Here is a 20,583-nt window from a genome sequence, read left to right as displayed (position 1 = left end):
CTGTTCACCGTAGACACGAAAATACCCTTTTTCTCTAGCCATATTTTAACTGGTAATGTCTCAGTGTGTAGCTTAAAAATGTTTTTGTACATGGCGGAGGGACATTTTTGTACTCTCTTGAGTACAGAAACGTACGTTATGTCCCGGTAAACCAAAACACACAGAGCGAACCATTGGTGGAGGAAAGAGCGTGCAGATTAAGTCCTTGTACAACCATTTCGGCGACATCGAAAAAACGAACTCAGGGGAGAAACGAACAACTAGGAAACGAGCCGACAAATACACTTCATGCATGAATCCCCACAAACATGGACGATCCGAAGACACAGAGATGCTCGGTAAACCATGAACTAAATTTAATTGCAGGAATGCACGCACTATTGGGGGTGTAGTGTCCCGGAAAAACATGAAACGTAAAACCATATGTCGGACATACAGGGGAACTCAGCGCTTACAGGCCGGAAAAAGAATCAACTTAAAAAAAAAAATCATCTTCATGAGGGTAACACGCAAAAAAAAAACAAAAAAAAAACGCTCATATTCCATTATCCTTCCTCCAAGAACATTCTTTCCGGGGTTGAACACTATAAATATCTGGGTCTGTGGATCACTAACACTCCTAACTGGACCAAGCACATTAATCGGATTTCAAGCAATGCAAACCATAAACTTTTCTTTCTAAGGCTTGCACTGAAGTTCTCCACCGCCGAAGTTCGGCTTCTAGCCTACAAACTCATTGTCCTCCCAATACTAGATTATGCGGTCGTAATTTGGGATCCGTTCAATGAAAAAATTATTGATAAAATTGAAACAGTACAAAAAAGAGCAGTATGTTTTTTTACAATAGTTATGGACGTACGTCAGTGACCAACCTGTTGCGTAAGGCTGGCTTGATACCATTAACCGGAAGGACTCGCTTCTCTCGTCTTGAATTTTTGTACCAACTTGTAAACGGTCATTTCAAGATTAACCTTGCTAAGATAATATCATTCTCTTCAGGTTACAAATCTAGACAGCAAAACTGCAAAACAATGTTACAAAACTAGGCAGATTCAAACGACGAATCCCACATGAAATTTGCAAAAACTCTTTGGAAACGCCTGATATAAAGTCTTGTGCAGTGAATAATTTCTAATTCATAAATTTTAGTGGCGAGAAACAGATTGCATGCGGTCGCCCTGCCAAAAATCGAGAGACCATGGTGTACAAAAGTCTGAGCATAGCGCAGAAGAGTTGCACGCGGTCTTTCCAGTAATTTGCACTGTGTTTATAGGCACCCAAAAGAACGCCAAGGTACTCGGTGGCGTACGTGTCCATTGTATACCGGCATATTCGGCAGGTGTCGTTCCCCACATACCAAACCAGAGACGGCAACACTTAGAACGATTAATTAGAGCTCCTGACACTGAACCGAAGTGTTCCGTTATACGAGTAACCTCATCGATGCTTGGCTTATCAGAGCAGAAAAACGCGAGGTGATTCGCCGAGGCTAATACCTTTAGTCCGTGGCCCATAATAAGAAAGCCATTGACAGCTGAACTGTTTATAACACTTAGACAAAGTGGCTCGAAGTAAAATGCAAACAGAACCGGGAACAGCGAGCAACCCTGTTTCACAGAGGACTGAATTTGGACTGCTTCAGAGAGACAGCCATTAACAATCAAGCGCATTGAACATTTTTTGCAACAAAGGCGTATCCCAATACAAAGAACTGAACCACGATCGACGTGATTTACAAGAGAAAAAAAGGAATGAATGGGACAGCCGATCGAACGCCTTTGCCAGGTCAATTTGCAGCAGCCCGCCGCGGTTGCTCAGTGGTTATGGCGCTCGGCTGCTGAACCGAAACACGCTGGTTCGATCCAGGCCACGGCGGTCGAATTTAGGTGGAAGCGAAATTCTACAGGCCCGTGTACTGTGCGATGTCAGTGCACGTTAAAGAACCCCAGGCGGTCGAAATTGCCGGTGACCTTCACTACGGCATCCCTCATAGCCTGAGTCGCTTTGGGGCGTTAAACCCATAAACTTAAACCTAAACATATTTGCAGCAGTGCTAATTGTTCATGAGCGTCACTGCAATACTGCAACACTGTGGGCGCTGTATGTAGATAAGATTGTAGTTACCTACCCCTCAAGCCACATGTTTGATGAGGTCCAGTCAAAGCAGCCATCGCAAGTTGTAGCCGAGTTGAGAGGACTTCAGCGAAGTTCTTATACACAACAGTAGAAAGCGTGATAGGTCTGTAGCCATCTACAAATCGTAGTTTTTCCGTATCGTCAGTTTCGGTATTAAGTCAATAAGACTAAATAATTTACTGTGGCTTACTAATTTAATTATGAGCATGCAAGTTACACATATCCCAATTAAGCGAGCAACGAAGTACGTTTCCGGTGAATTTCCTTCGTGCATGGCGTGCAGTCGTAGCGTAATCATGCGACAACCAGTGAAACCCCGAACACGCAATGTACGGCGATGGTCCAGCACATGGCGCGACCGACCTGTCGCTCCATCTAACGAGACTCAGCCAAGTTAAACCACAGTCGAATTTTTTTGTGCCTCATCGTCTTTCGCTCACTACTGCTCTAGAGAAGAGGATAACGCAGTATAGGTGCCTGGCTCGCCACCAGAAAGTGCTGCCCCGCATAGAACAACAAAGAGTTAAGCGCTGGCGCTCATTAGTGCTGCGCTCATAAACGCGTTACCCTTCCGCTCTACAGAGGAGTGGCGAACAGGATTGCACTTTCTGCCCTCTCGGCTCATGTTCCCTGTTGTTGTTGTTGTTGCCTTAGTGACATGGCACATATCCACGACGAGGAATAGGCCAGGGTTCAGTGAGGAGGGCCATAAGAAGAGGGTAAACTGATGCCAAGCTAATGGTTATGCTTTGGCTAATAAGTACCCACTGCGCGCCTTCTTTATCGCTCTTCTCCCCTCAGTCTTTGGCTATGCGGATGGAATACGAATCTCAGCAAAAAGAGGCAGTAACAGCTGCTGCCGTGTACCTCCTCCATTTGTCAAGGCGTCGTGCATCCCTTTTGTTTTTTAGCCGCCGTGGTGGCTCAGTGGCTATGGTGCTCGGCTGCTGTCCCGAAAGACGCGGGTTCGATCCCGGCCGCGGCTGTTGAATTTCTTTGGAGGAGAAATTCGAGGCCCGTGTACTGTGCGATGTCAGTGCACGTTAAAGAACCCCAGGTGGTCGAAATTTCCGGAGCCCTCCACTACGGTGTCTCTCATAGCCTCAGTCGCTTTGGGACGTTAAACCCCATAAACCAACCATAAACCAACCAACCTTTTTGTTTTCATTTCATTGCCTGGTTGCGTCCGTATCTTTCCTATTAAGGATAGTCTGGCGTGCGGGTAAGTATGCCGCGATTCAAGCCCGTATCGCGAACCCCGCGTATTTCACGGCGATCTGAAAGATGCCTGCAACGATCGATGTGAAGAAAACGCTACAGATTGTGCACTACATGGCTGTCGAACTGAGGCCGAGTTTATTTCTGGATTAGAAACCGACCACAGGCTACACGTCCTGTACTGTACTCTGTGTATGTACAGTCGGGGACAAAAGTCTCTGGACTGGGTGCTCCGTAACGAAGATAATAACTCTACTACTAGCTGCCGGCTAGAGACCAGACTTATGGAAATAAAAGCCAACGTCCTATTCTTTCACTTCCATAAATGTGGTCTTCAGCCGGGGTTTAGCAATTGAGCTGTCGGCTTCGTTTAGGGAATATGCAGTAAAGAGACTTTTATCTCCGACTGTACATCAAAACAAACTAGCGCTCGGCGGCTCACGGCACGTAAAGCTCGGCGATACAAAGCGCGCGCCGGCTGCTGGCGTTATGCACTCGTGACAGTTGCTGGGAGTGCCTGTCGCTCCCCGACAAAAATTCGGTGAGTTCACCTCAGAAGAAATTCTAGAAGTGCGCCAAGGCGTATGTGCTGGCTGGATGATAGTTCCTGGTCGATTAAGCAGTGCAACAAAAAGACAGGGCCGAAGAAAGGGACAGGACGACTCGTGCGTGTCGTCCCGTTCCTTGTCTTGTTTATTTCTTCGTCCTGGTTTTTCGCATGCGTTAGCAGCACTCTAACCAATTTTGCTGCAGGCGTTTTTAAAGAGTAAAGGTGAATATACTTAGGTTTTAGAGTTCCGAATGAGTAAGAGTAGAGAATCATTCCACGTACTGCCTTTATTTATTGTTCTCTCCTGACGGCAAGCTGTGTTCAGTTTAAGGTAAAGGATGCAGTCTGCGGAATCCTGGCTTACTTCTCACTCACTGTGGTCACTTTATTTCTCCCGTGCGTGGGTAAGGCTTTTCACCAAATGTTCAGAGGTTTAATTTAATATTCTAAAACAGTCTCGCTTAACGCATATCGTTGCTCTGCCAGGAGGTTTAGACAATATACCTTTTTGACATGATGCCGTATATCAGTTGTTTCGAAGCGCTTCTTTTTAAGCTTCACTGATTCCAGGCTGTCAGGAGAGATGCAAATTAAGTCTTCCATTTAGCTTCAGTGCTTGATATCTAGGAGGTCAGTTTACAAAAACTTCAGGTAAGGTTGCCTTTTGCATGAACACCCAGCGTTTATAAAGCGAGAGTGATGGATTTAGGAAAACGAGAAAATTACTCGGATCAGATTGAAGAAAACATGAGGAAATGCTACCGGGTCTTTCACGGGTCGAGATTTGTTTCCACTTCTTTTATTCTCTTCCATTCTCAAGAGATCCAAATCTAATTATAGAGCACAGTGCTTAGAAGGATGCGAACACATTTACTCCTCACTGGAAATAGATTTTGGCTGGCGTGAATGTTCCACTCATGGTGCATACCTGTGTAGCGTGGATATTTCTTTTCCGCTTCACCTTATTTACCCTCTTCCACCGTTGAACGCGTCGGCTGTGGCTCTGATATATATTAGCCAGTCTCTGGAAGCTGCACTGACGTTCAACGTCAAATATTGTTTTGCTCAGAACGAGATTTTTATTTTTTGTGCTCGCGATCGATAAAAATTTATGAGCAACCGAGAAAAGCGTTAAAGTAGTCACAAAATAAGAAAAGTGGTCGATCTCGATACCTGGAAATAAAATCCCAGTCTTCGCAATCGCGAGATAAACACCTTTGCATGTATGGTTATTTTATCTTTGTGACCGCAGTTCTCTTGCAGCAATAATAGCACTGGAACGCATGACGCTATTGTGGCTGCGTGTTCAGCGAATGGGCTGTTGTCCTGAAAACAGTTTATTTGTTACTTCTCTCTTTTTTCCCGCAATTTTTCCCCCTAATTTTTTCACCCAGTTTTCTTCGCACATATGAAAGCGTATGCAGCAACTCTGCAGGTATTCTGGCCATTACGATCTATACTGTTTTGCAGACGAAACAAATATGCATATGCAAATGTATAACAGCGTATTCAGCAGCTTGTATGAAGTATGTCCAAGAGGCGTTGTACAAACTGACATGACGTTTCACTGCGAAACACGCATGGTTGGCTATTGAGAGGTTTAGATCTTGCCATAGCAAATACTATAGATTTATGCAAATTGGTTCCAGCTCTGACTGCATATTTGTTATCTCATTTTATTTTTGCATTTCGCAGCAACTTTTTTTTTAACTGTTTGCAGTGAGCACATTGTTGCAGTTTTGTGTACGTTGGCATGGCAATAGTGCCTGTTGTATTACGCGCATGTACTCAGATATATTTTGATATCGACAGAACTGTATGGTGGTGTTGGCGGCTGGTAGTTACTTCCACTTCTCACACAAGTGAACCAAAGCGCGAAAGAGTAACGTGTCACACGAGAAACCACAGAAGTGCCCTTGTGTATGAAACGAAGAGCTTGCGTATTACTACGCGCCATATGCAAAGAGAGCCCGGAGAGTAACTGAAACTAAATCTAGAAAACTAAGGCGTAAAAGGTATTTCTCAGTACACAGAAGGCTTATCACAGTTTTTTTTTTTTTTTGTAATGAACGGCGCGTAAAGTAAAGGAAAGAAAATTTTGAGCTTCTTTAATTATTTCCTCCAGTTCATTGCGGGCTTTTGGGACATCAAAGGGGAAAGCATAGCTGATGATATCCTTAAGACAAAACATTTAGCTCAGTTCACCATTGAAACATAACAACATTGGGAAAGATATGAAAATAGAGCAAGAGTGCCATGAGAAATACTTAGCGTCGGGCGTCGATGATAACTCGCTTTGTTCACTGGAATTGTGCGGGGGTGAATCAACAGGAATTAACGAAGCGGACATGGTGTGTGCCGCAAAGGCCGCCCCAACAGCCTATGACGGTTATCTCCGTTTTCAGAGTCTTGCAGCGCCGGTAGCGGCGCTTGTATTATAGTCATCGCGTTGGCGGGCGGCGGCAATCATTTGTGCGCGCCTCAACGGTGCCCCTCGCTTGATTCGAAAGCGATTTCCCCCGACTGTTGAATTCCAATAAAGCGCTGCCTGAGCGACAGGCTTCCGCTGCTGGGAATAGAAAAAAAGAAGACGCAAAGAAAAAGAAAAGACGGGGAAGGGCGATAAATACGTGGGGCTTTATTTTCGGCCTCAGCGCGTCAGTCGCCCGCCTCGCCGTGGGCTGGCGTGATGCGTGCTGGCGAGGCGGCGTGGCCGAGATGAGGAATGAGAGCGGTGGGCGGATCAGGTATGCATCGCTTTGGGGAAGCGGGAACTGAAGACCGCTTCTCGCACGCCCCCTCTGCCATCAGACCCCAGATATTCTTCTTTTTTGCTTTCTCTTTATTTTCCTTTCAAGTGGGGAACGGCAGGAAGGAGGGATTTTTGGAAAATCAAGTGCTCTTTGAGTAGTACATGAATTCTGAAAGGCAGAATAGCTTCAGAAAATGGAGAGGAGTTGAAGAATCTTTCAAAGAGAGATTGAGGAAGATTGTTAGCAATATTATAAAGAAATATATTGCTGCGACGAAGAGGAAGTGGAAGTCGAAGTGGCCTCCCGCGTGAAAGGGTCGAACGAAGAAGAAGAGGTTGATGGTGCTTCCTGCTGGTGTTGGTGCTGCCTGCTGCTCGCCGCTAGGAACTATTCACCTACCGCTTGTAAATAAATGTAAATAGTATTTCCCCGTAACATCTTGGTGGAGGTGCCGAGGCGCGCCTCGCACCTTGAACGTCTCAGGAGTATCCTGACTGTCTTTCGTACGGCTGGGCTCCAGCTCAACTCGTCCAAATGCCAATTCGGCCGCCGGCAACTAACCATTTTGGGACATCTCGTCGATGCCTCCGGTGTACGCCCTGATCCAGCTAAAATTGCAGCGGTGCAACAGTTCCCTCGCCCAAATTCTCAGAAAGACGTGCGCAGTTTTCTTGGGCTGTGCTCCTACTTTCGCCGTTTTATTCAAGATTTTGCCCTTATCGCTCGTCCACTCACTGACCCCCTGAAGACGGACACAGACTTTACCTGGGGCTCTGATCAACAAAATGCGTTTTCCACGCTTGTCCGCCTGCTGACATCATCCCCGATTCTGGCACATTTTGATCCCGCGGCCCCTACTGAACTCCGCACGGACGCCTGTGGCTACGGGATCGGAGCCGTGCTGGCTCAACGCTCCCGGGGCCCACACCACGTGGTTGCTTATGCTATCCGCCTGCTTTCACCTGCCGAGCGAAATTACTCCATTACGGAACGTGAGTGCCTCGCTCTGGTTTGGGCTGTAGCTAAATTCCGGCCATACTTGTTCGGGCGTGTTTTTTCGGTCGTCACGGACCACCACACCCTATGCTGGCTGTCCACGCTGAAAGACCCTTCTGGGCGTCTTGGCCGCTGGGCGCTACGCCTTCAGGAATATTCGTACACTGTCGTGTACAAGTCTGGACGTCTCCATCAAGACGCTGATTGCCTGTCTCGGTACCCTGTCGAGCCACCTGCTCTCAGTGACACTGACGATATTCCTTCCCTGTTTGGCATTTCTGATCTACACAACATCGCCGAGGAGCAGCGCAAAGACCAATATTTGCAAACCATCATCGAGGGCCTCAGCTCTGGAAGCATGAAGCGCTCCCTGCAGCTCTTCGTTACTAAAAATGACATTCTCTATCGCCGCAACTTCCGTCCTGACGGGCCCTCACTCCTTCTAGTCATTCCCCAGCAGCTGCGGTCTTCTATAATTGCAGAACTCCATGACCTGCCTGCAGCTGGCCACCTTGGTGTGGCACGAACTTACGACCGCATACGGCGCCGTTTCTTTTGGCCTGGATTATACCGTACAGTCCGGCATTACGTCACCAATTGCGACCTTTGTCAGCGCAGAAAGAAGCCTTCGGCACCACCTCCTGGTCTTCTGCATCCTATAGACGTGCCTGTGGAGCCGTTCCACCGTGTAGGGCTCGATCTCCTCGGACCATTCCCGACCTCGGATTCCGGAAATAGGTGGATCGCAGTAGCCACAGACTATACCACTCGGTATGCGATCACCCGTGCGCTGCCTACGAGCTGCGCGACCGATGTCGCTGACTTTCTTTTGCACAGTCTTATTCTACAACATGGTGCCCCTCGTCAATTACTCACAGACCGCGGACGCTATTTCCTGTCCAGAGTTGTCGACGACATCCTGCGTTCGTGTTCTGCCAAGCATAAGATTGCCACAGCATACCACCCACAGACAAACGGGCTAACCGAGCGTTTGAATCGAACATTAACAGACATGTTGTGTCTATGTACGTCTCCCCCGACCACAAAGACTGGGATCTCGCCTTGCCCTATGTGACGTTCGCTTACAACACCTCCAGGCATGACACAACTGGTTACTCTCCGTTCTATCTCTTATACGGCAGACACGCCGTCCTGCCATTGGACACACTCGTGCCATCCGCTGACCGTCCCGTCACCGCCTTCGCCCGGGACGCCATTGCTCAAGCTGAAGACGCTCGCCAAATCGCCCGAACTCGGCTCCAAGCGTCCCAACAAGCGCAGAAGTCAATGTACGACAATCGCCATCGTCATGTCACCTACGAACCGGGGTCGCTCGTTCTTCTGTGGTCCCCTTCCCGTCGCGTCGGTCTCTCTGAAAAACTTTTGTCTCCCTACCATGGTCCTTATCGTGTTGTGCGTCAGGTCACCGATGTCACGTATGAAGTTGCTCCTCATACACCTGCATCCTCTTCATGTCCACCACCCACCGACATTGTTCACGTTATGCGCCTCAAGCCCTACCACGCCGCTCCTCTGTCACCGGCCTAACGCCGGGACGGCGCTCCTGCCGCCGGGGGTCATGCTACGACGAAGAGGAAGTGGAAGTCGAAGTGGCCTCCCGCGTGAAAGGGTCGCACGAAGAAGAAGAGGTTGTTGGTGCTTCCTGCTGGTGTTGGTGCTGCCTGCTGCTCGCCGCTAGGAACTATTCACCTACCGCTTGTAAATAAATGTAAATAGTATTTCCCCGTAACAATATTGCCGCGTCTACAACAATAGCCGCTCGGCGGCTGTTCGGCACGCAGCTCGTGCGCCACGTTGTTCGCTGCTGAAGAAGACGAAACTGGACGTTCCATCCTGGCCGTCTCGGTGTGCGCTGGCATCATCTCGGTGTTGGCGTTCCTCTGCCGTCTGGACGCGGCGCTACCTGTACCAACTGCTACGTGACACTGGTGGAGGTGCTGGGTATGGACCCCCATTCGACGCTGTGGTCTTTCCGAAAAACTGCTCAAGCAGTATTTCGGCCCCTACCGAGTTCTCCGTCAGCTAAGTGACGTAACCTATGAAGTTCTCCCGGATGGGGCTTCCCGGACTACTCGCCATCAGCAGAGACCAGAGATTGTTCATGTAGTGCGGATGAAGCCCTATTTTTCGCGAGACATTCAGTGACTAAGTGCTGTGTGTTACTCTGTGTTTTTTTTGTTTCTTTCTCCCTATTTTCTTGTTAAAGCATCGGGCCGATGCTCTTTCCGAGAGGGAGGGTAATGCCGCGTCTACAACAATAGCCGCTCGGCGGCTGTTCGGCACGCAGCTCGTGCGCCACGCTGTTCGCTGCTGAAGAAGACGAAACTGGACGTTCCATCCTGGCCGTCTCGGTGTGCGCTGGCATTATCTCGGTGTTAGCGTTCCTCTGCCGTCTGGACGCGGCGCTACCTGTACCAACTGCTACGTGACAATATGTTTGAATGCTCAATTCGCAGCAAACACAGAACTCGAGGCATACAGTCAAAGACAGAACATACTTGTCGTCAAGGCGGAGACAAGGCTTCATTTAAACAAAAGTACCCGAGCGCGTAGCTGGAAATGCGAGTATTTACGCCCACTATGCATTGACTGCCACTGAACATTTGTTATAAACAGCGGCAGTTTTTTTTTTTAGTTTTTTTTTTCGGTAGGCACTTAGCTTCAGTGTCCTCGAGTCTTCAGCGCAGGGTTTTTAGCGCCCTAGTCCGGAACAAGAAAACTGCCTTTACCCTTTTCTCGTTTTCCCATACGAAACAAAACGCCGAAATGACTAAGGTAGGCATATTTTATTTGCATCCCTGATATAAGTTGCCTGACCTCAAAAACGCACTCTTCCATCCATCTGATTCACCGCTCATGTCGTTACATTTATTGGTAGTCACTACTTGCTTAACGCAGAGTCGAAATATACGCACAGATTAAACTAAAAGTTTTTGTTGGCAGCAACGACCATCAGCCTGAAAAGCAGAGCCCCCAGAATTATTGCGCAACGCGTCTTTAAATTTTTCTTTTGGTTGCTCAATCCTCCAGCATTTCAAGGTGTGGACTTGTCTCTGTTAAAGTGATCCTCCCTTTTCATGCTTTTGCTTTGTAACGTGAAACTTTCGCAAGCCTTCTTTTGTCCGGTCAGTGTTATCGAAACCCTATTCTGGCGCGGATGAAAGCTCGTTAACAAAAGAAAGAAAAACCAAGGTAAACACACAGAGATCTGTACACTGAGGATGACTCGTTGTTGAAGCGAGCGATCGATTTTCTTGTCTCATTTATTTTTCTCCCGGCCCTTGAAGGCGCTTTTTGATTTTCAGCTTCCATAAGGCGCCACATACTTTTGCTCCCTTCGGTGCCGATTTGCTTGCATATGTTTGCGTTGAAAAGGCTTGTCGCCTTTAAGCCGCGCTGCTTTTAAGCCGTGTCATCTTCGGGTTTAATTTTCGCCTTAGCACCAAACGGAATTAATAAGCGCGTTCTGTCCTGCACTTGCCCGTTTTAATTATACGATTTTATTCGCAGCTTTTGCTAACAGCTTAATTCTCAAAGCTCCTCACACGGTTCCGTGAGCGCATACTCAACCCTCATTAGTCGTCGAGGCGTGGTTCTCTTTCCGCAGAGCAGCGCCGAGAAAGGTTTTCCACTCCAGCTGTCGCTTTTTGAAGGAGGAAATGGGATATCCTGTTTTTGTTAGGTCGTTTGCCGAAATTATTTTAGCGTAATCCACTATTGCGTTCGGGTTTTCTTCGAACTCAATGTGAGGCTTAGGGCCAAACTCTGAAAGCTTCCTTACCTCAGTAAGGAAGCCTTCACTGCAGTGAGGCGCCCTCATGTCAATCTGAAAGCTTCCTTATTGAGGAGCCCTAAGTAAGGTCGTCCTTGGTGCGTCCTCACAGTTAAGGCAGCTACCAGCTGCCTTCATGCGTCCTTACGTCGCTCCTGGCCCTGGAGGAGTGCTTCACCTCACTACTACCCCACGTGACTCTCGCCGTCTCGCGCGTGCGGCGAGACACAACGCAAGCTCCCGACCCCGGCAAGAGCGCAGTTTGGAGAAAATGGCAGCGTGGGCAGACCGGTATGCGGGCGACTACGCAGATTTTTTTGACCGTTCTTGTGAATATGCTTTCGATGAAGTATATCCTTACCCTCCAATCGCCAGGTCACTTCGCGATGTCATTAATCCAATGGAAGTGTACTCTGAAGAAGAATTTTCATTCAGATTCCGCTTCAGGAAGGCGTCTGTGTTGTCGATCATGGAGGAGCTCCAGCTGAAAAGCAACACGGACCGAAGAGGAGCGCCGCTTCCACCGCTGCTGAAAATGCTGATTGCGCTTCGTTTCTACGGCACTGGTGCTATGCAGACGGTCATTGGCGACCTTGTCAATGTATCGCAGCAGTCTGTCTCGCGCTGCGTTTGGGAGATCACGCAAGCCATATGCTTGCGCCTCTTCCCCAAGTATGTGCAGCTTCCCACAGCAGAAGAAGCAAAAGCTGTGATGACTCGCTTTTACAAAATTGGCCGGTTTCCCGGTGTTACTGGATGCATTGACTGCACCCACATCCCTATCAACAGTCCTGGTGGTGAAAACGCCGAGGTGTTCCGCAATCGGAAGGGAGTCTTCTCGATTAACGTGCAGGTAAGCTTGTCTTTATTTCCGTTATTTTCCTCTGAAATGTATGCATTCTGTGTTTGGGATTTCCAGTTATGCGATGTTTTGATATTGTAAGGTCGTCGTGCATTCATGTGTAACGTTTCTTTCGTGCTTGTTTCCTTGACCTCCGCCGAGCCTCATTGTCAACACCGCCTGGGTCGCTGGAGAATGTTCGTTTGCGTCTCGACAGGAGACCGTATGAACGCGGACTACGCAAGTGCGCATACATACTTACGTCACTATTTGACATTTGTTTCCTTACATTTTCTCCGGAGTCTTGTATCGCCTGTGAGCGCGGTGCGTCTCCGTTAAAGGCGTTTCGTGCGTGCGGCCCCAGACGCTTTCGGTGAATGAAGCCCGCGCGTTTGCCTCTTGCCATGTTTTATTTCACTTTCGAAAAGCAGGCTTTGGAACTTCCTCTTGTAAATTTTGTGTGTCCGCCGGAATGGTTCTACTGGCAATACTCTTGAGAATGCTGCCACGGGAGTGAATATGCTGACATAAAAACTGCTCTTGCATTTGCGCTGTACAGCTTAGTACGGTACGGACATTTCGTAAAAATCGCTTGTCAGTCGTCTTAGCTGGTCCGAGTCTTTCAGCTCGCTTTACGTCAAACCAATAATAAGCAGCTCATTCAAGACCACATTCTTTGGTCACCAGCACGCAATACGCATTAAGTGAACCAACTGCATAATTTTCATAAGTGAACATAGAGTATATCGGGATGGTACACATGTTGTGACACTGTTCTTTCTATTGGAGCTGACCGTTCAAAACATTTCCACATTTCTGTGGTCACAGGCGGTCACTGGTCCAGAGCTGCAATTCTTTGACCTTGTCGCAAGTTGGCCTGGATCTGTTCATGACAGCAGAATATTTGCCAACAGCAGAGTGATGGCTCTGTATGAACAAGGAGCTGTGCCAGGCATTCTCCTTGGCGACCAGGGGTATGCCTGCCTACCGTTCCTGATGCCACCACTGAGGGATCCTCGGACAAGTGCAGAAAAGAGGTACAAGATACGGCTCTGGAAAATACTTGTCTAATGCTCACAAAGAGCAAATACGTGGGGACACATTTGAAATTGAAATACTTTACGAGGCACCTGGGGAACAAGAGCACTTGATTCTTTGCATTTACTGAGATGCACAAAATGTGGGGCTGCAATTGTGTGTGACTGAAATTGCATTGCAAGAAATTTCTTGTTTGTGATGAACTAATTGCTCACTTTCTGCTTAACAGGTACAACACGAGCCAGATCAAAACAAGAAACACTGTGGAACGAGCCTTCGGCGTGTGGAAGAGACGCTTTGCATGCTTGAGGGTAAAACTGTTGACAGCCACCGACCGGTCTGCAGCAATTATAACGGCTTGCGCAGCGTTGCATAACATTGCATGTGCACTGAAAGACCCTTGTCCAGGCCCTGATGGGGAAGACTCTGACTTGAGTGACAATTCAAGTCAAGAGGAATCCGACGCCGTTCTTGGCACACAAGCCCGTAGCTGCCTCATTCACCGGTGCTTTTCCTCTGGGCACTGACATCATGGAGTGGACTCTGTGTAAAGGTAAATTAACTACTTTCAGCAGCGTAAGGTTCAAAAAGCTATATGTTTCAGACCCACATAGTGCATGTGGGTTCATTCTGATTGATGCAGCCCTCAGTAAGTGCTTCATACAGCATGTCAAGTTGTGCTCTTCATGAAATTTTGTCACGGTATGAAGAAAAACGAATATAGGCTCACTGTTAAAAGCACTAGTTGGAATAATTTATTGAACCTGAGATCACATTTATAGAATCACACTGAGCATACAAAAGAAATGAACTGTTTCACACATAATCTTGATATTTTGTGGCTTCATGATGCTAAAACTTGAACAAATTGACAGAATTACACTGAGCAAACAAAAAGGAACTGTTTTGTACAGAAAGTGCTCACATTTTGTAGCTTCATGTACTCTCACACACATGCACTCCTGACATCGCTGTTACACTGCCCCTTCTTCCTTCAACACCTTCAAGGGCAAGCAGGCTGTAAAGTTCATAAAGATGGTGCTCCCATAGGGTGCAAAGAAACACTGGCCAAACACACACATAGAGAGCACATGCAGAAACATTAAAGAATTAAAAACTTGCTAGTCACCTGGTAACAAAATAAAAAGGTTCTTTGTATCAATTGTGATGGAATGTATTTGTGGTTGTAACTCTGCATCCTTGAGATTGCTTTTGCAGGAAAACATGCACCTAAAATTGCACATCTGTTGCCCCTTAAGTTGCGTGGCTGTGGTATATGAAGTCTCTTATTCAAAGCTCGCTGCCTGCAGCTGTTTTTTCAGTACAGCCTGCTTCAGTTTCTGTACATTTTCTTTCCCTCTTAAAATCCGAAGCTGCATTTTATGCAGCGCTTTGCGCTTGTTCCTCTCGTCATCATGTTGTTCCCTTAAGTTGTTCATTCTGTTGTCATGCTCTTCTCTGAGACACCTGAGCCTCTCCTTGTGTTCAGTTTCTTTGTCCTTTTTCTCGCTCCTTATAGCATCAAGACGAGCCTGAAGTTCGGCATCAAGTGCCTGCTGCAAGAGGGCTAGCCGTCCTCCACGGGCACGTTGCACACTTTGCTCAGCAGCAGCTTGCACACTTGGCTCAGCGGCAGCCCCTTGGCTGTGTGTGGATGCATCAGTCCCAGATACAGAGTTTCCTGGCACAGTATTTCCAGGCACCATGGTTCCAGGCTCATCAATTTCTGAATCTTCATTGCCCCTGGGTGGTGTACACGGGCTGTGCACCATATACTGCATAGCTGCTACATCACTTGAAGTGTGTTCCAGCGTTTGTTCTGCAAAAAACAAAAAATGCTTTCCTCCATGAAAATGAAAAGTACTAGTGAAGTTCGCGGTGCTTATTTTGTTTGCCACATCCGGTGGCGTTATTGGAATGCCCATTAAGTTCTCTCTTGGGCCCTCCGCACAACCGCACAGAAAGGGGTCAGTCAACCCAGCGGGAGAAGGGAGGCGCCGGATGGCGGGGGATTACAGGAGACGTCAAACTCCCCTCATGGACGGAGTCGTTAGGTGGTATCCTGTGTGCACATGTGTACAGCGAGGCTGACCCGCGTCACAGTGTGTGGCTTTTGTGCTATGTCGGCAGCGGCGTGCTTTGACGTAATGTCACGCTAGCTGCAGGCATGAGGAGCGACGATGAGAAACAGATGGATTGAAGTGGCTTTCCTGGAACTTCGGTCAACCGGACGTTGGGAAAGTGGGAAAGTGAATGTTCGCGAAGCTCGCAGCAGTGATAATAGAAAATGTACATATGTGTACGGTGTCGCGAGGGGCTACCTTCTTTCCCCAATAATTCATTGGTTGTATTTTCCTTTCCCCAATAAGTTATTGGGTGGATGTTTGTGCAGTACCTGATTGGTTATTCTCCCACCGAGGGCGGGGACATAGGATTTAAAACCCGCTGCTTAGGCAGGACCGAGGGCTGGTTTCGTCACGTAGAAGTACGAGCCAGTCAAGTGTAAATATGTTTTCTGCTTGCTTGTATCTTCCTTTGTGCTTTTAATTGTTATTAAAACGTAACCCCTCCAGCCAGGATTTTAACTGGCGCAGTCGACAGGATTTGCTACGTCTTTCTGCTCGAGGTATCTGACGGAGGGGCGGAAGATCAAGTCGGTGGACAAGCTGCAGAGCGGTACGTCCTAAAGGAGGAACGTGAGTCAGCGTCATAGAGCGACACTGAAAGCTTCGGAAACTGCTGGTTATTTTCAACGGGACGTAGGAGGCTCAAGTCAGTGAGGAGCTGAAGGAGCCAGGCGACCGACGTGTCGTGGAGGTGCCAAGTCCGTGAGCTGCGGAAGGAACCAGGCATCCGCGTTGAGGTTCAGGAGAACAACTAGTGACAAGGTAGGAGACCTTTTTGCTTTCTCCGAATTCACCATGTCGGTGTACTGTTTTCGTGGTATAAATGATAGCACGGAAAAGGGAGATGGCTGCCGTGTGGTACGATCGGGAGGGCATGATGCTATGTTTGGAGACTGAGCAGAAGGCAGAACAACTGCTTGAAATTGGCAAGTTGAAACTCGAAATTGAGCGAGAAAAGATAAAACTTGCACAGATGCAATCTAAATTCAACCAGGGAACGAAATCTGATAGAGGCAGCAGTTCAATGTTTTGACTGCATGGAATTTGGGCATCTAATGATTGACTGTCCGAAATCGAAGCGAGTACAGCATGTTCCCGTATTGAGAATGACCTGTGGGCCAATGGCTATAGGTGTGAAAGCTGCAGCGTTTAGGCAGCGGGGCCCAACCGTGTGTGCCGTGCCAGGAGAGATGGCTGAGGGCATAGGGGAGTTAGTCACGCCTTTGAAGCGCTGTTTGTCAGAGCGAGCTGAGATAGAGGAGACCCAGGAGGCACATGAGTGTTTTGTTTGTGAACAGGAGTTCAGCATTGAGCCAGAACAGGTTGGCGCAAACTCTGGGGCAGCTGTAACGCTCGGCGAAGAGGTAGAGCCGGCACGAATAGCGGGAACACTCTTTAAAGGCGAAGGTAAGCTGGCTGCCAAAGATGAATTGGTAAGCCAGCCGGAGCGGACACTCTGCGCAGTGACAGCAGATGCTATAGCTGAAGGCGTAGGGAAGTTGGCAACACCTGAGACACACTCACTGCAAAAGCAGCCAGACAGGGAGCAGCTATATGTAGCAAATAAGAGAGCATGTTTTGAAGACGATTTCAAAACTGCGCATGAGTCTGTTCCAGACAAACCTGAGGCTCCAGTGGAGCTTGAGGCAGATCCGGAAGCTGCCAATGTGATTGCAGATGATCATAGGCTAACCAGGAAAGATGAGCCTGCATTAGATGCTGAGGGTGTAAGAAATGCGCATTTGATTGCGGTAACGGTGTTCGAAGCAGATAGGAAACAGCAGGATTTGAGCAATGCACCCATCTCTTTATGTTTCGACATGGAGCAACATGCTTCGTTATCAGCAGTGCGGAAGCGAGCTGCTGAAGGAACTACTGAGAAGAGAATGAACGAGGGCACGCTTTTCTTTGAAGAAAACGATCGGCGAGCAGCCTTACAAAGAGCTAGCGCTATGCAGGGCTGCGCGTGAGATAGCCGATGACCGGCGTAACCCTAATGTGAATTCCAAAGGGGCAATCGCAAACGCGATGGCAGCAGTTTTCGTAGAGCGCATGGAGCAGGTGACCTCTGTCGATTTTGAGGAAAGCGACATGATCTATCTGATAGCGGCGGCAGCCTTTGCAACTGGCGCTGTGCCGGATAATTGTAAATTTTGGTCCAATTTTGTGGACAAAGCTCTAGAGAAACATTTGTTGTTTCGTGATGTAGGTGGCTAGAAGTAATTTCTGCCAGTTTTGGGCACCGATCTGACATGGTGGATTCTGGAATGTGCAGATTGGTTTCCGGCCTTGTGTGTGCGGGTTGAAATATCCGCTGTGTGCGTGCTGGTGTACTGACTGGACAGCCGGCGCATGTGTGTGTGTTGGTGGACTGACTGGACAGCCGACGTACGTGTGTGTGCGTGTGTATGTACTTTTGTTGTCGGACACCATGGCTGAACTTTAATGTCCCACTGACAACAAGTGTCTGTGAGACATTCTTGGTTGGGAGGAGTGAAGTTCGTGGTGCTTATTTTGTTTGCTGCATCCAGTGGCGTTATTGGAATGCCCATTACGTTCTCTCTTGGGCCCTCCGCACAACCGCACAGAAAGGGGTCAGTCAACCCAGCGGGAGAAGGGAGGAGCGACGATGAGAAACAGATGGATTGAAGTGGCTTTCCTGGAACTTGGGTCATCATCCGGACGTTGGGAAAGTGGGAAAGTGAATGTTCGCGAAGCTCGCAGCAGTGATAGTAGAAAATGTACATATGTGTACGGTGTCGCGAGGGGCTACCTTCTTTCCCCAATCATTCATTGGCTGTATTTTCCTTTCCCCAATAAGTTATTGGGTGGATGTTTGTGCAGTACCTGATTGGTTATTCTCCCACCAAGGGCGGGGACATAGGATTTAAAACCCGCTGCTTTGGCAGGACCGAGGGCTGGTTTCGGCACGTAGAAGTACGAGCCAGTCAAGTGTAATTATGTTTTCTCCTTGCTTGTATCTTCCTTTGTGCTTTTAATTGTTATAAAAAGTTTAACCTCTCCAGAAGTGTCCTCTTGCAATGTGATTGAGCAAAACAAATCTGCAAGACGTCAAGAATCCTACAACAATCATCTTCAACAGCAATTTCCCTCTAAGAGATCTTAAAAGAGGATTTCAACTGGCGCAGCCGTAGAGGGGACCTTTTTAACTGTACTCCTTCCAATAAAGTACATGTGTGAAAGAGTTGCTGTTTCTGCCTGATGGATTTTAGGCGCACTTCAATATGAGAACATGCACAGCGGTCATTTTGCCTCGCAACGGTTTAGCTATGTATAGTTTGGCAGAACTGGCTGCATGGGATATGCAAGCAGCTCAGATCTGCAGTCAAGATTCATGCAGATTGGTAAAGCAGAAAATTGGGCTAGTTAGTAACGATCCATCTAAAAGTGGCACACAGAAAACCACTGAAAAACAAAGAGGATGGACAGGGGCTCCTGTCCTGTCCGTTCTCGCTGTTTTTCAGTGCTTTTCTTTGCGCCAATTTTAGATGGGTTCATGCAGATATCAATCCAGTCGCACTGATTTATCGTGCACATACATGCTAAAAGCTTGCTATGCTGCGTTCACGATTTTCACAGGACAAATTTTAGTGCACCCTGGGCGATGCAATGCGAGCACTCTCACGAGCAGTCTGCCTCGTTAAATAGAGGACTTCGCAACGAATTTACGCACCATCATCGCTGTCATCTGGTCCGCTGTCGCGCAGCATTCCGTTCAGGATGCCCGAAACGCTTTGGTTTGGAGAGTCGAGCGGGCGGTCGCTATCAAACCGATTCGGTATCCGGACGCTGAGATGAGGCACAACGGCTTCGATCTGTGCCAGCCCCTCGTCCATAGGTGGTGGCTGTGGGCCGCCTCCTGTAAACAAAATAGGTTTGGTACTGGTGGCTCTTAAAAAGGAAGTTAAATGTACATACCTGTTCTCATTACATCACGGGTTTGCTTCGCTTTCGCGCGCTTCCATTTCTGCTTCAGGTTGTCCCATAGCTTCTTTAGCTGTTTGGGTTCTCGGGTGCGTACGAACGGCCTGCTGTTGAAGTCAGTGCAAAGTCTTTCCCACGCCTTCGCTTTGGCACTTAACGAGACGGCGTCAGTGCGTTTGCACTCGACTGTGCTGTGTATTCGAACAAGGTCTTTGAGAAGGTCCTTTTCCTCTTGTGTAAAATATGCTTTGCCAGGCATGGTCGCTTCGTTGTCTGCAGCGGTCCGATGCGGTCGCACAAAGTCACGTCGCAGGGCTACCACTTTCGTCCAGCGTCTCCAAAACAGGCTTAGCAGTGTTGCTAGACCGCATTAAGCTGCGGTCGTCTTTGTCGATTTTTCATGTTTATTAAAGAAAAATGCAAGAAAGTGTTAATGCGCCTCTGTATTAGTAATCAATTTAAAAATTGCGCGACGAGCAATTTTTTTTTCATTGAATAAGGACGTTTGCGTGAAACTTACGACGGTATCCTCAAACCCAGACGCGCGGCGTGCGTTCCTCACTTGAGGTGAGGCGAGGGGAGCTTTCAGAGTAAGCTGGCCTCCTCCATCGGAAGTTCGGGGGTAAGGAGGCCTCACCTGAGGTAAGGAAGAGGTCCGAGGAAAGGAAGCTTTCAGAGTTTGGCCCTTAGTTTCTATCGGTGCTTTCTGCCCCCGTTTGCACTTTGCATTACTTGGCACCTTCTCGAGATTTCCCCGAACGTTAGTTCGCTTTGACGGAGATTACAGCGGAGACATAGGAATACAGCAATGTACCGTGGTTGCTGGATTCAAAGCGCTAACTCAGCGCAACATGTTGTCAGCTATGGCTGCTACTTCTTACTCCTCTTTAATTACGAGTAAAGATATACACGCTTAAAAAAAACCCGAGCAGACATCATATTATGCTAGAAAAAGGCGCGATATTGACCGAGAAGGTCATTGCGGACGATGTACTTTGTAGGCCTAATGGCACGCGCATTCAGTACCCTCCGGCTTTGTTTAGCAATCGTTCATATTTAAAACTGCGCGTACAAAACAAGGACCGAGCAAGAACACAGTAACACACACCTGCGCTTGTGTGTGCTACTGTGTTCTTGCTCGGTCCTTGTTTTGTTCGCGCAGTTTTAATTATGAACGATTCAGACCA

At 48.0% G+C, this 20,583-nt stretch overlaps 2 protein-coding genes across 5 annotated transcripts in view; one reads left to right on the top strand and one right to left on the bottom strand.

Moving 5' to 3' along the window:
* The window catches only part of LOC149339884 (protein turtle homolog B-like), an 843,694-nt gene that overhangs the window by 53,285 nt on the left and 769,826 nt on the right, over nt 1-20,583 (top strand). The window lies entirely within an intron of this gene.
* Nucleotides 18,098-20,033, bottom strand: LOC149339886 (myb/SANT-like DNA-binding domain-containing protein 3). Of its 2 annotated transcripts, XM_089548563.1 has the most exons (3): nt 19,917-20,033; nt 19,391-19,781; nt 18,098-19,331 (listed from the first exon to the last, which is right to left on the bottom strand). In XM_089548563.1, the coding sequence occupies exons 2-3, from the start codon at nt 19,653-19,655 to the stop codon at nt 19,138-19,140; spliced, it is 459 nt and encodes a 152-aa protein (XP_089404689.1). In that variant the 5' UTR covers nt 19,656-19,781; nt 19,917-20,033; the 3' UTR covers nt 18,098-19,137. The 2 variants fall into 2 exon arrangements, with proteins under 2 accessions (XP_089404689.1, XP_089404690.1); XM_089548564.1 differs by having other exon boundaries at nt 19,391-20,027.

Source organism: Amblyomma mixtum, chromosome 6 (assembly GCF_055824585.1).
Source record: "Amblyomma mixtum isolate Tamu chromosome 6, ASM5582458v1, whole genome shotgun sequence".
NCBI lineage: Eukaryota > Metazoa > Arthropoda > Arachnida > Ixodida > Ixodidae > Amblyomma > Amblyomma mixtum.
The sequence above is the reverse complement of the archived record's forward strand: the minus strand, read 5'-3'. Positions and strand labels throughout refer to the sequence as shown.

Excerpts from the sequence above, each read along its gene's own strand:
- LOC149339886 (XM_089548563.1), bottom strand. The coding sequence starts at position 19,655 with ATGCCTGGCAAAGCATATTTTACACAAGAGGAAAAGGACCTTCTCAAA. Across the intron at positions 19,332-19,390 it reads CCGTGATGTAATGAGAACAG|GAGGCGGCCCACAGCCACCA; the intron begins GTATGTACATTT and ends TTTTGTTTACAG.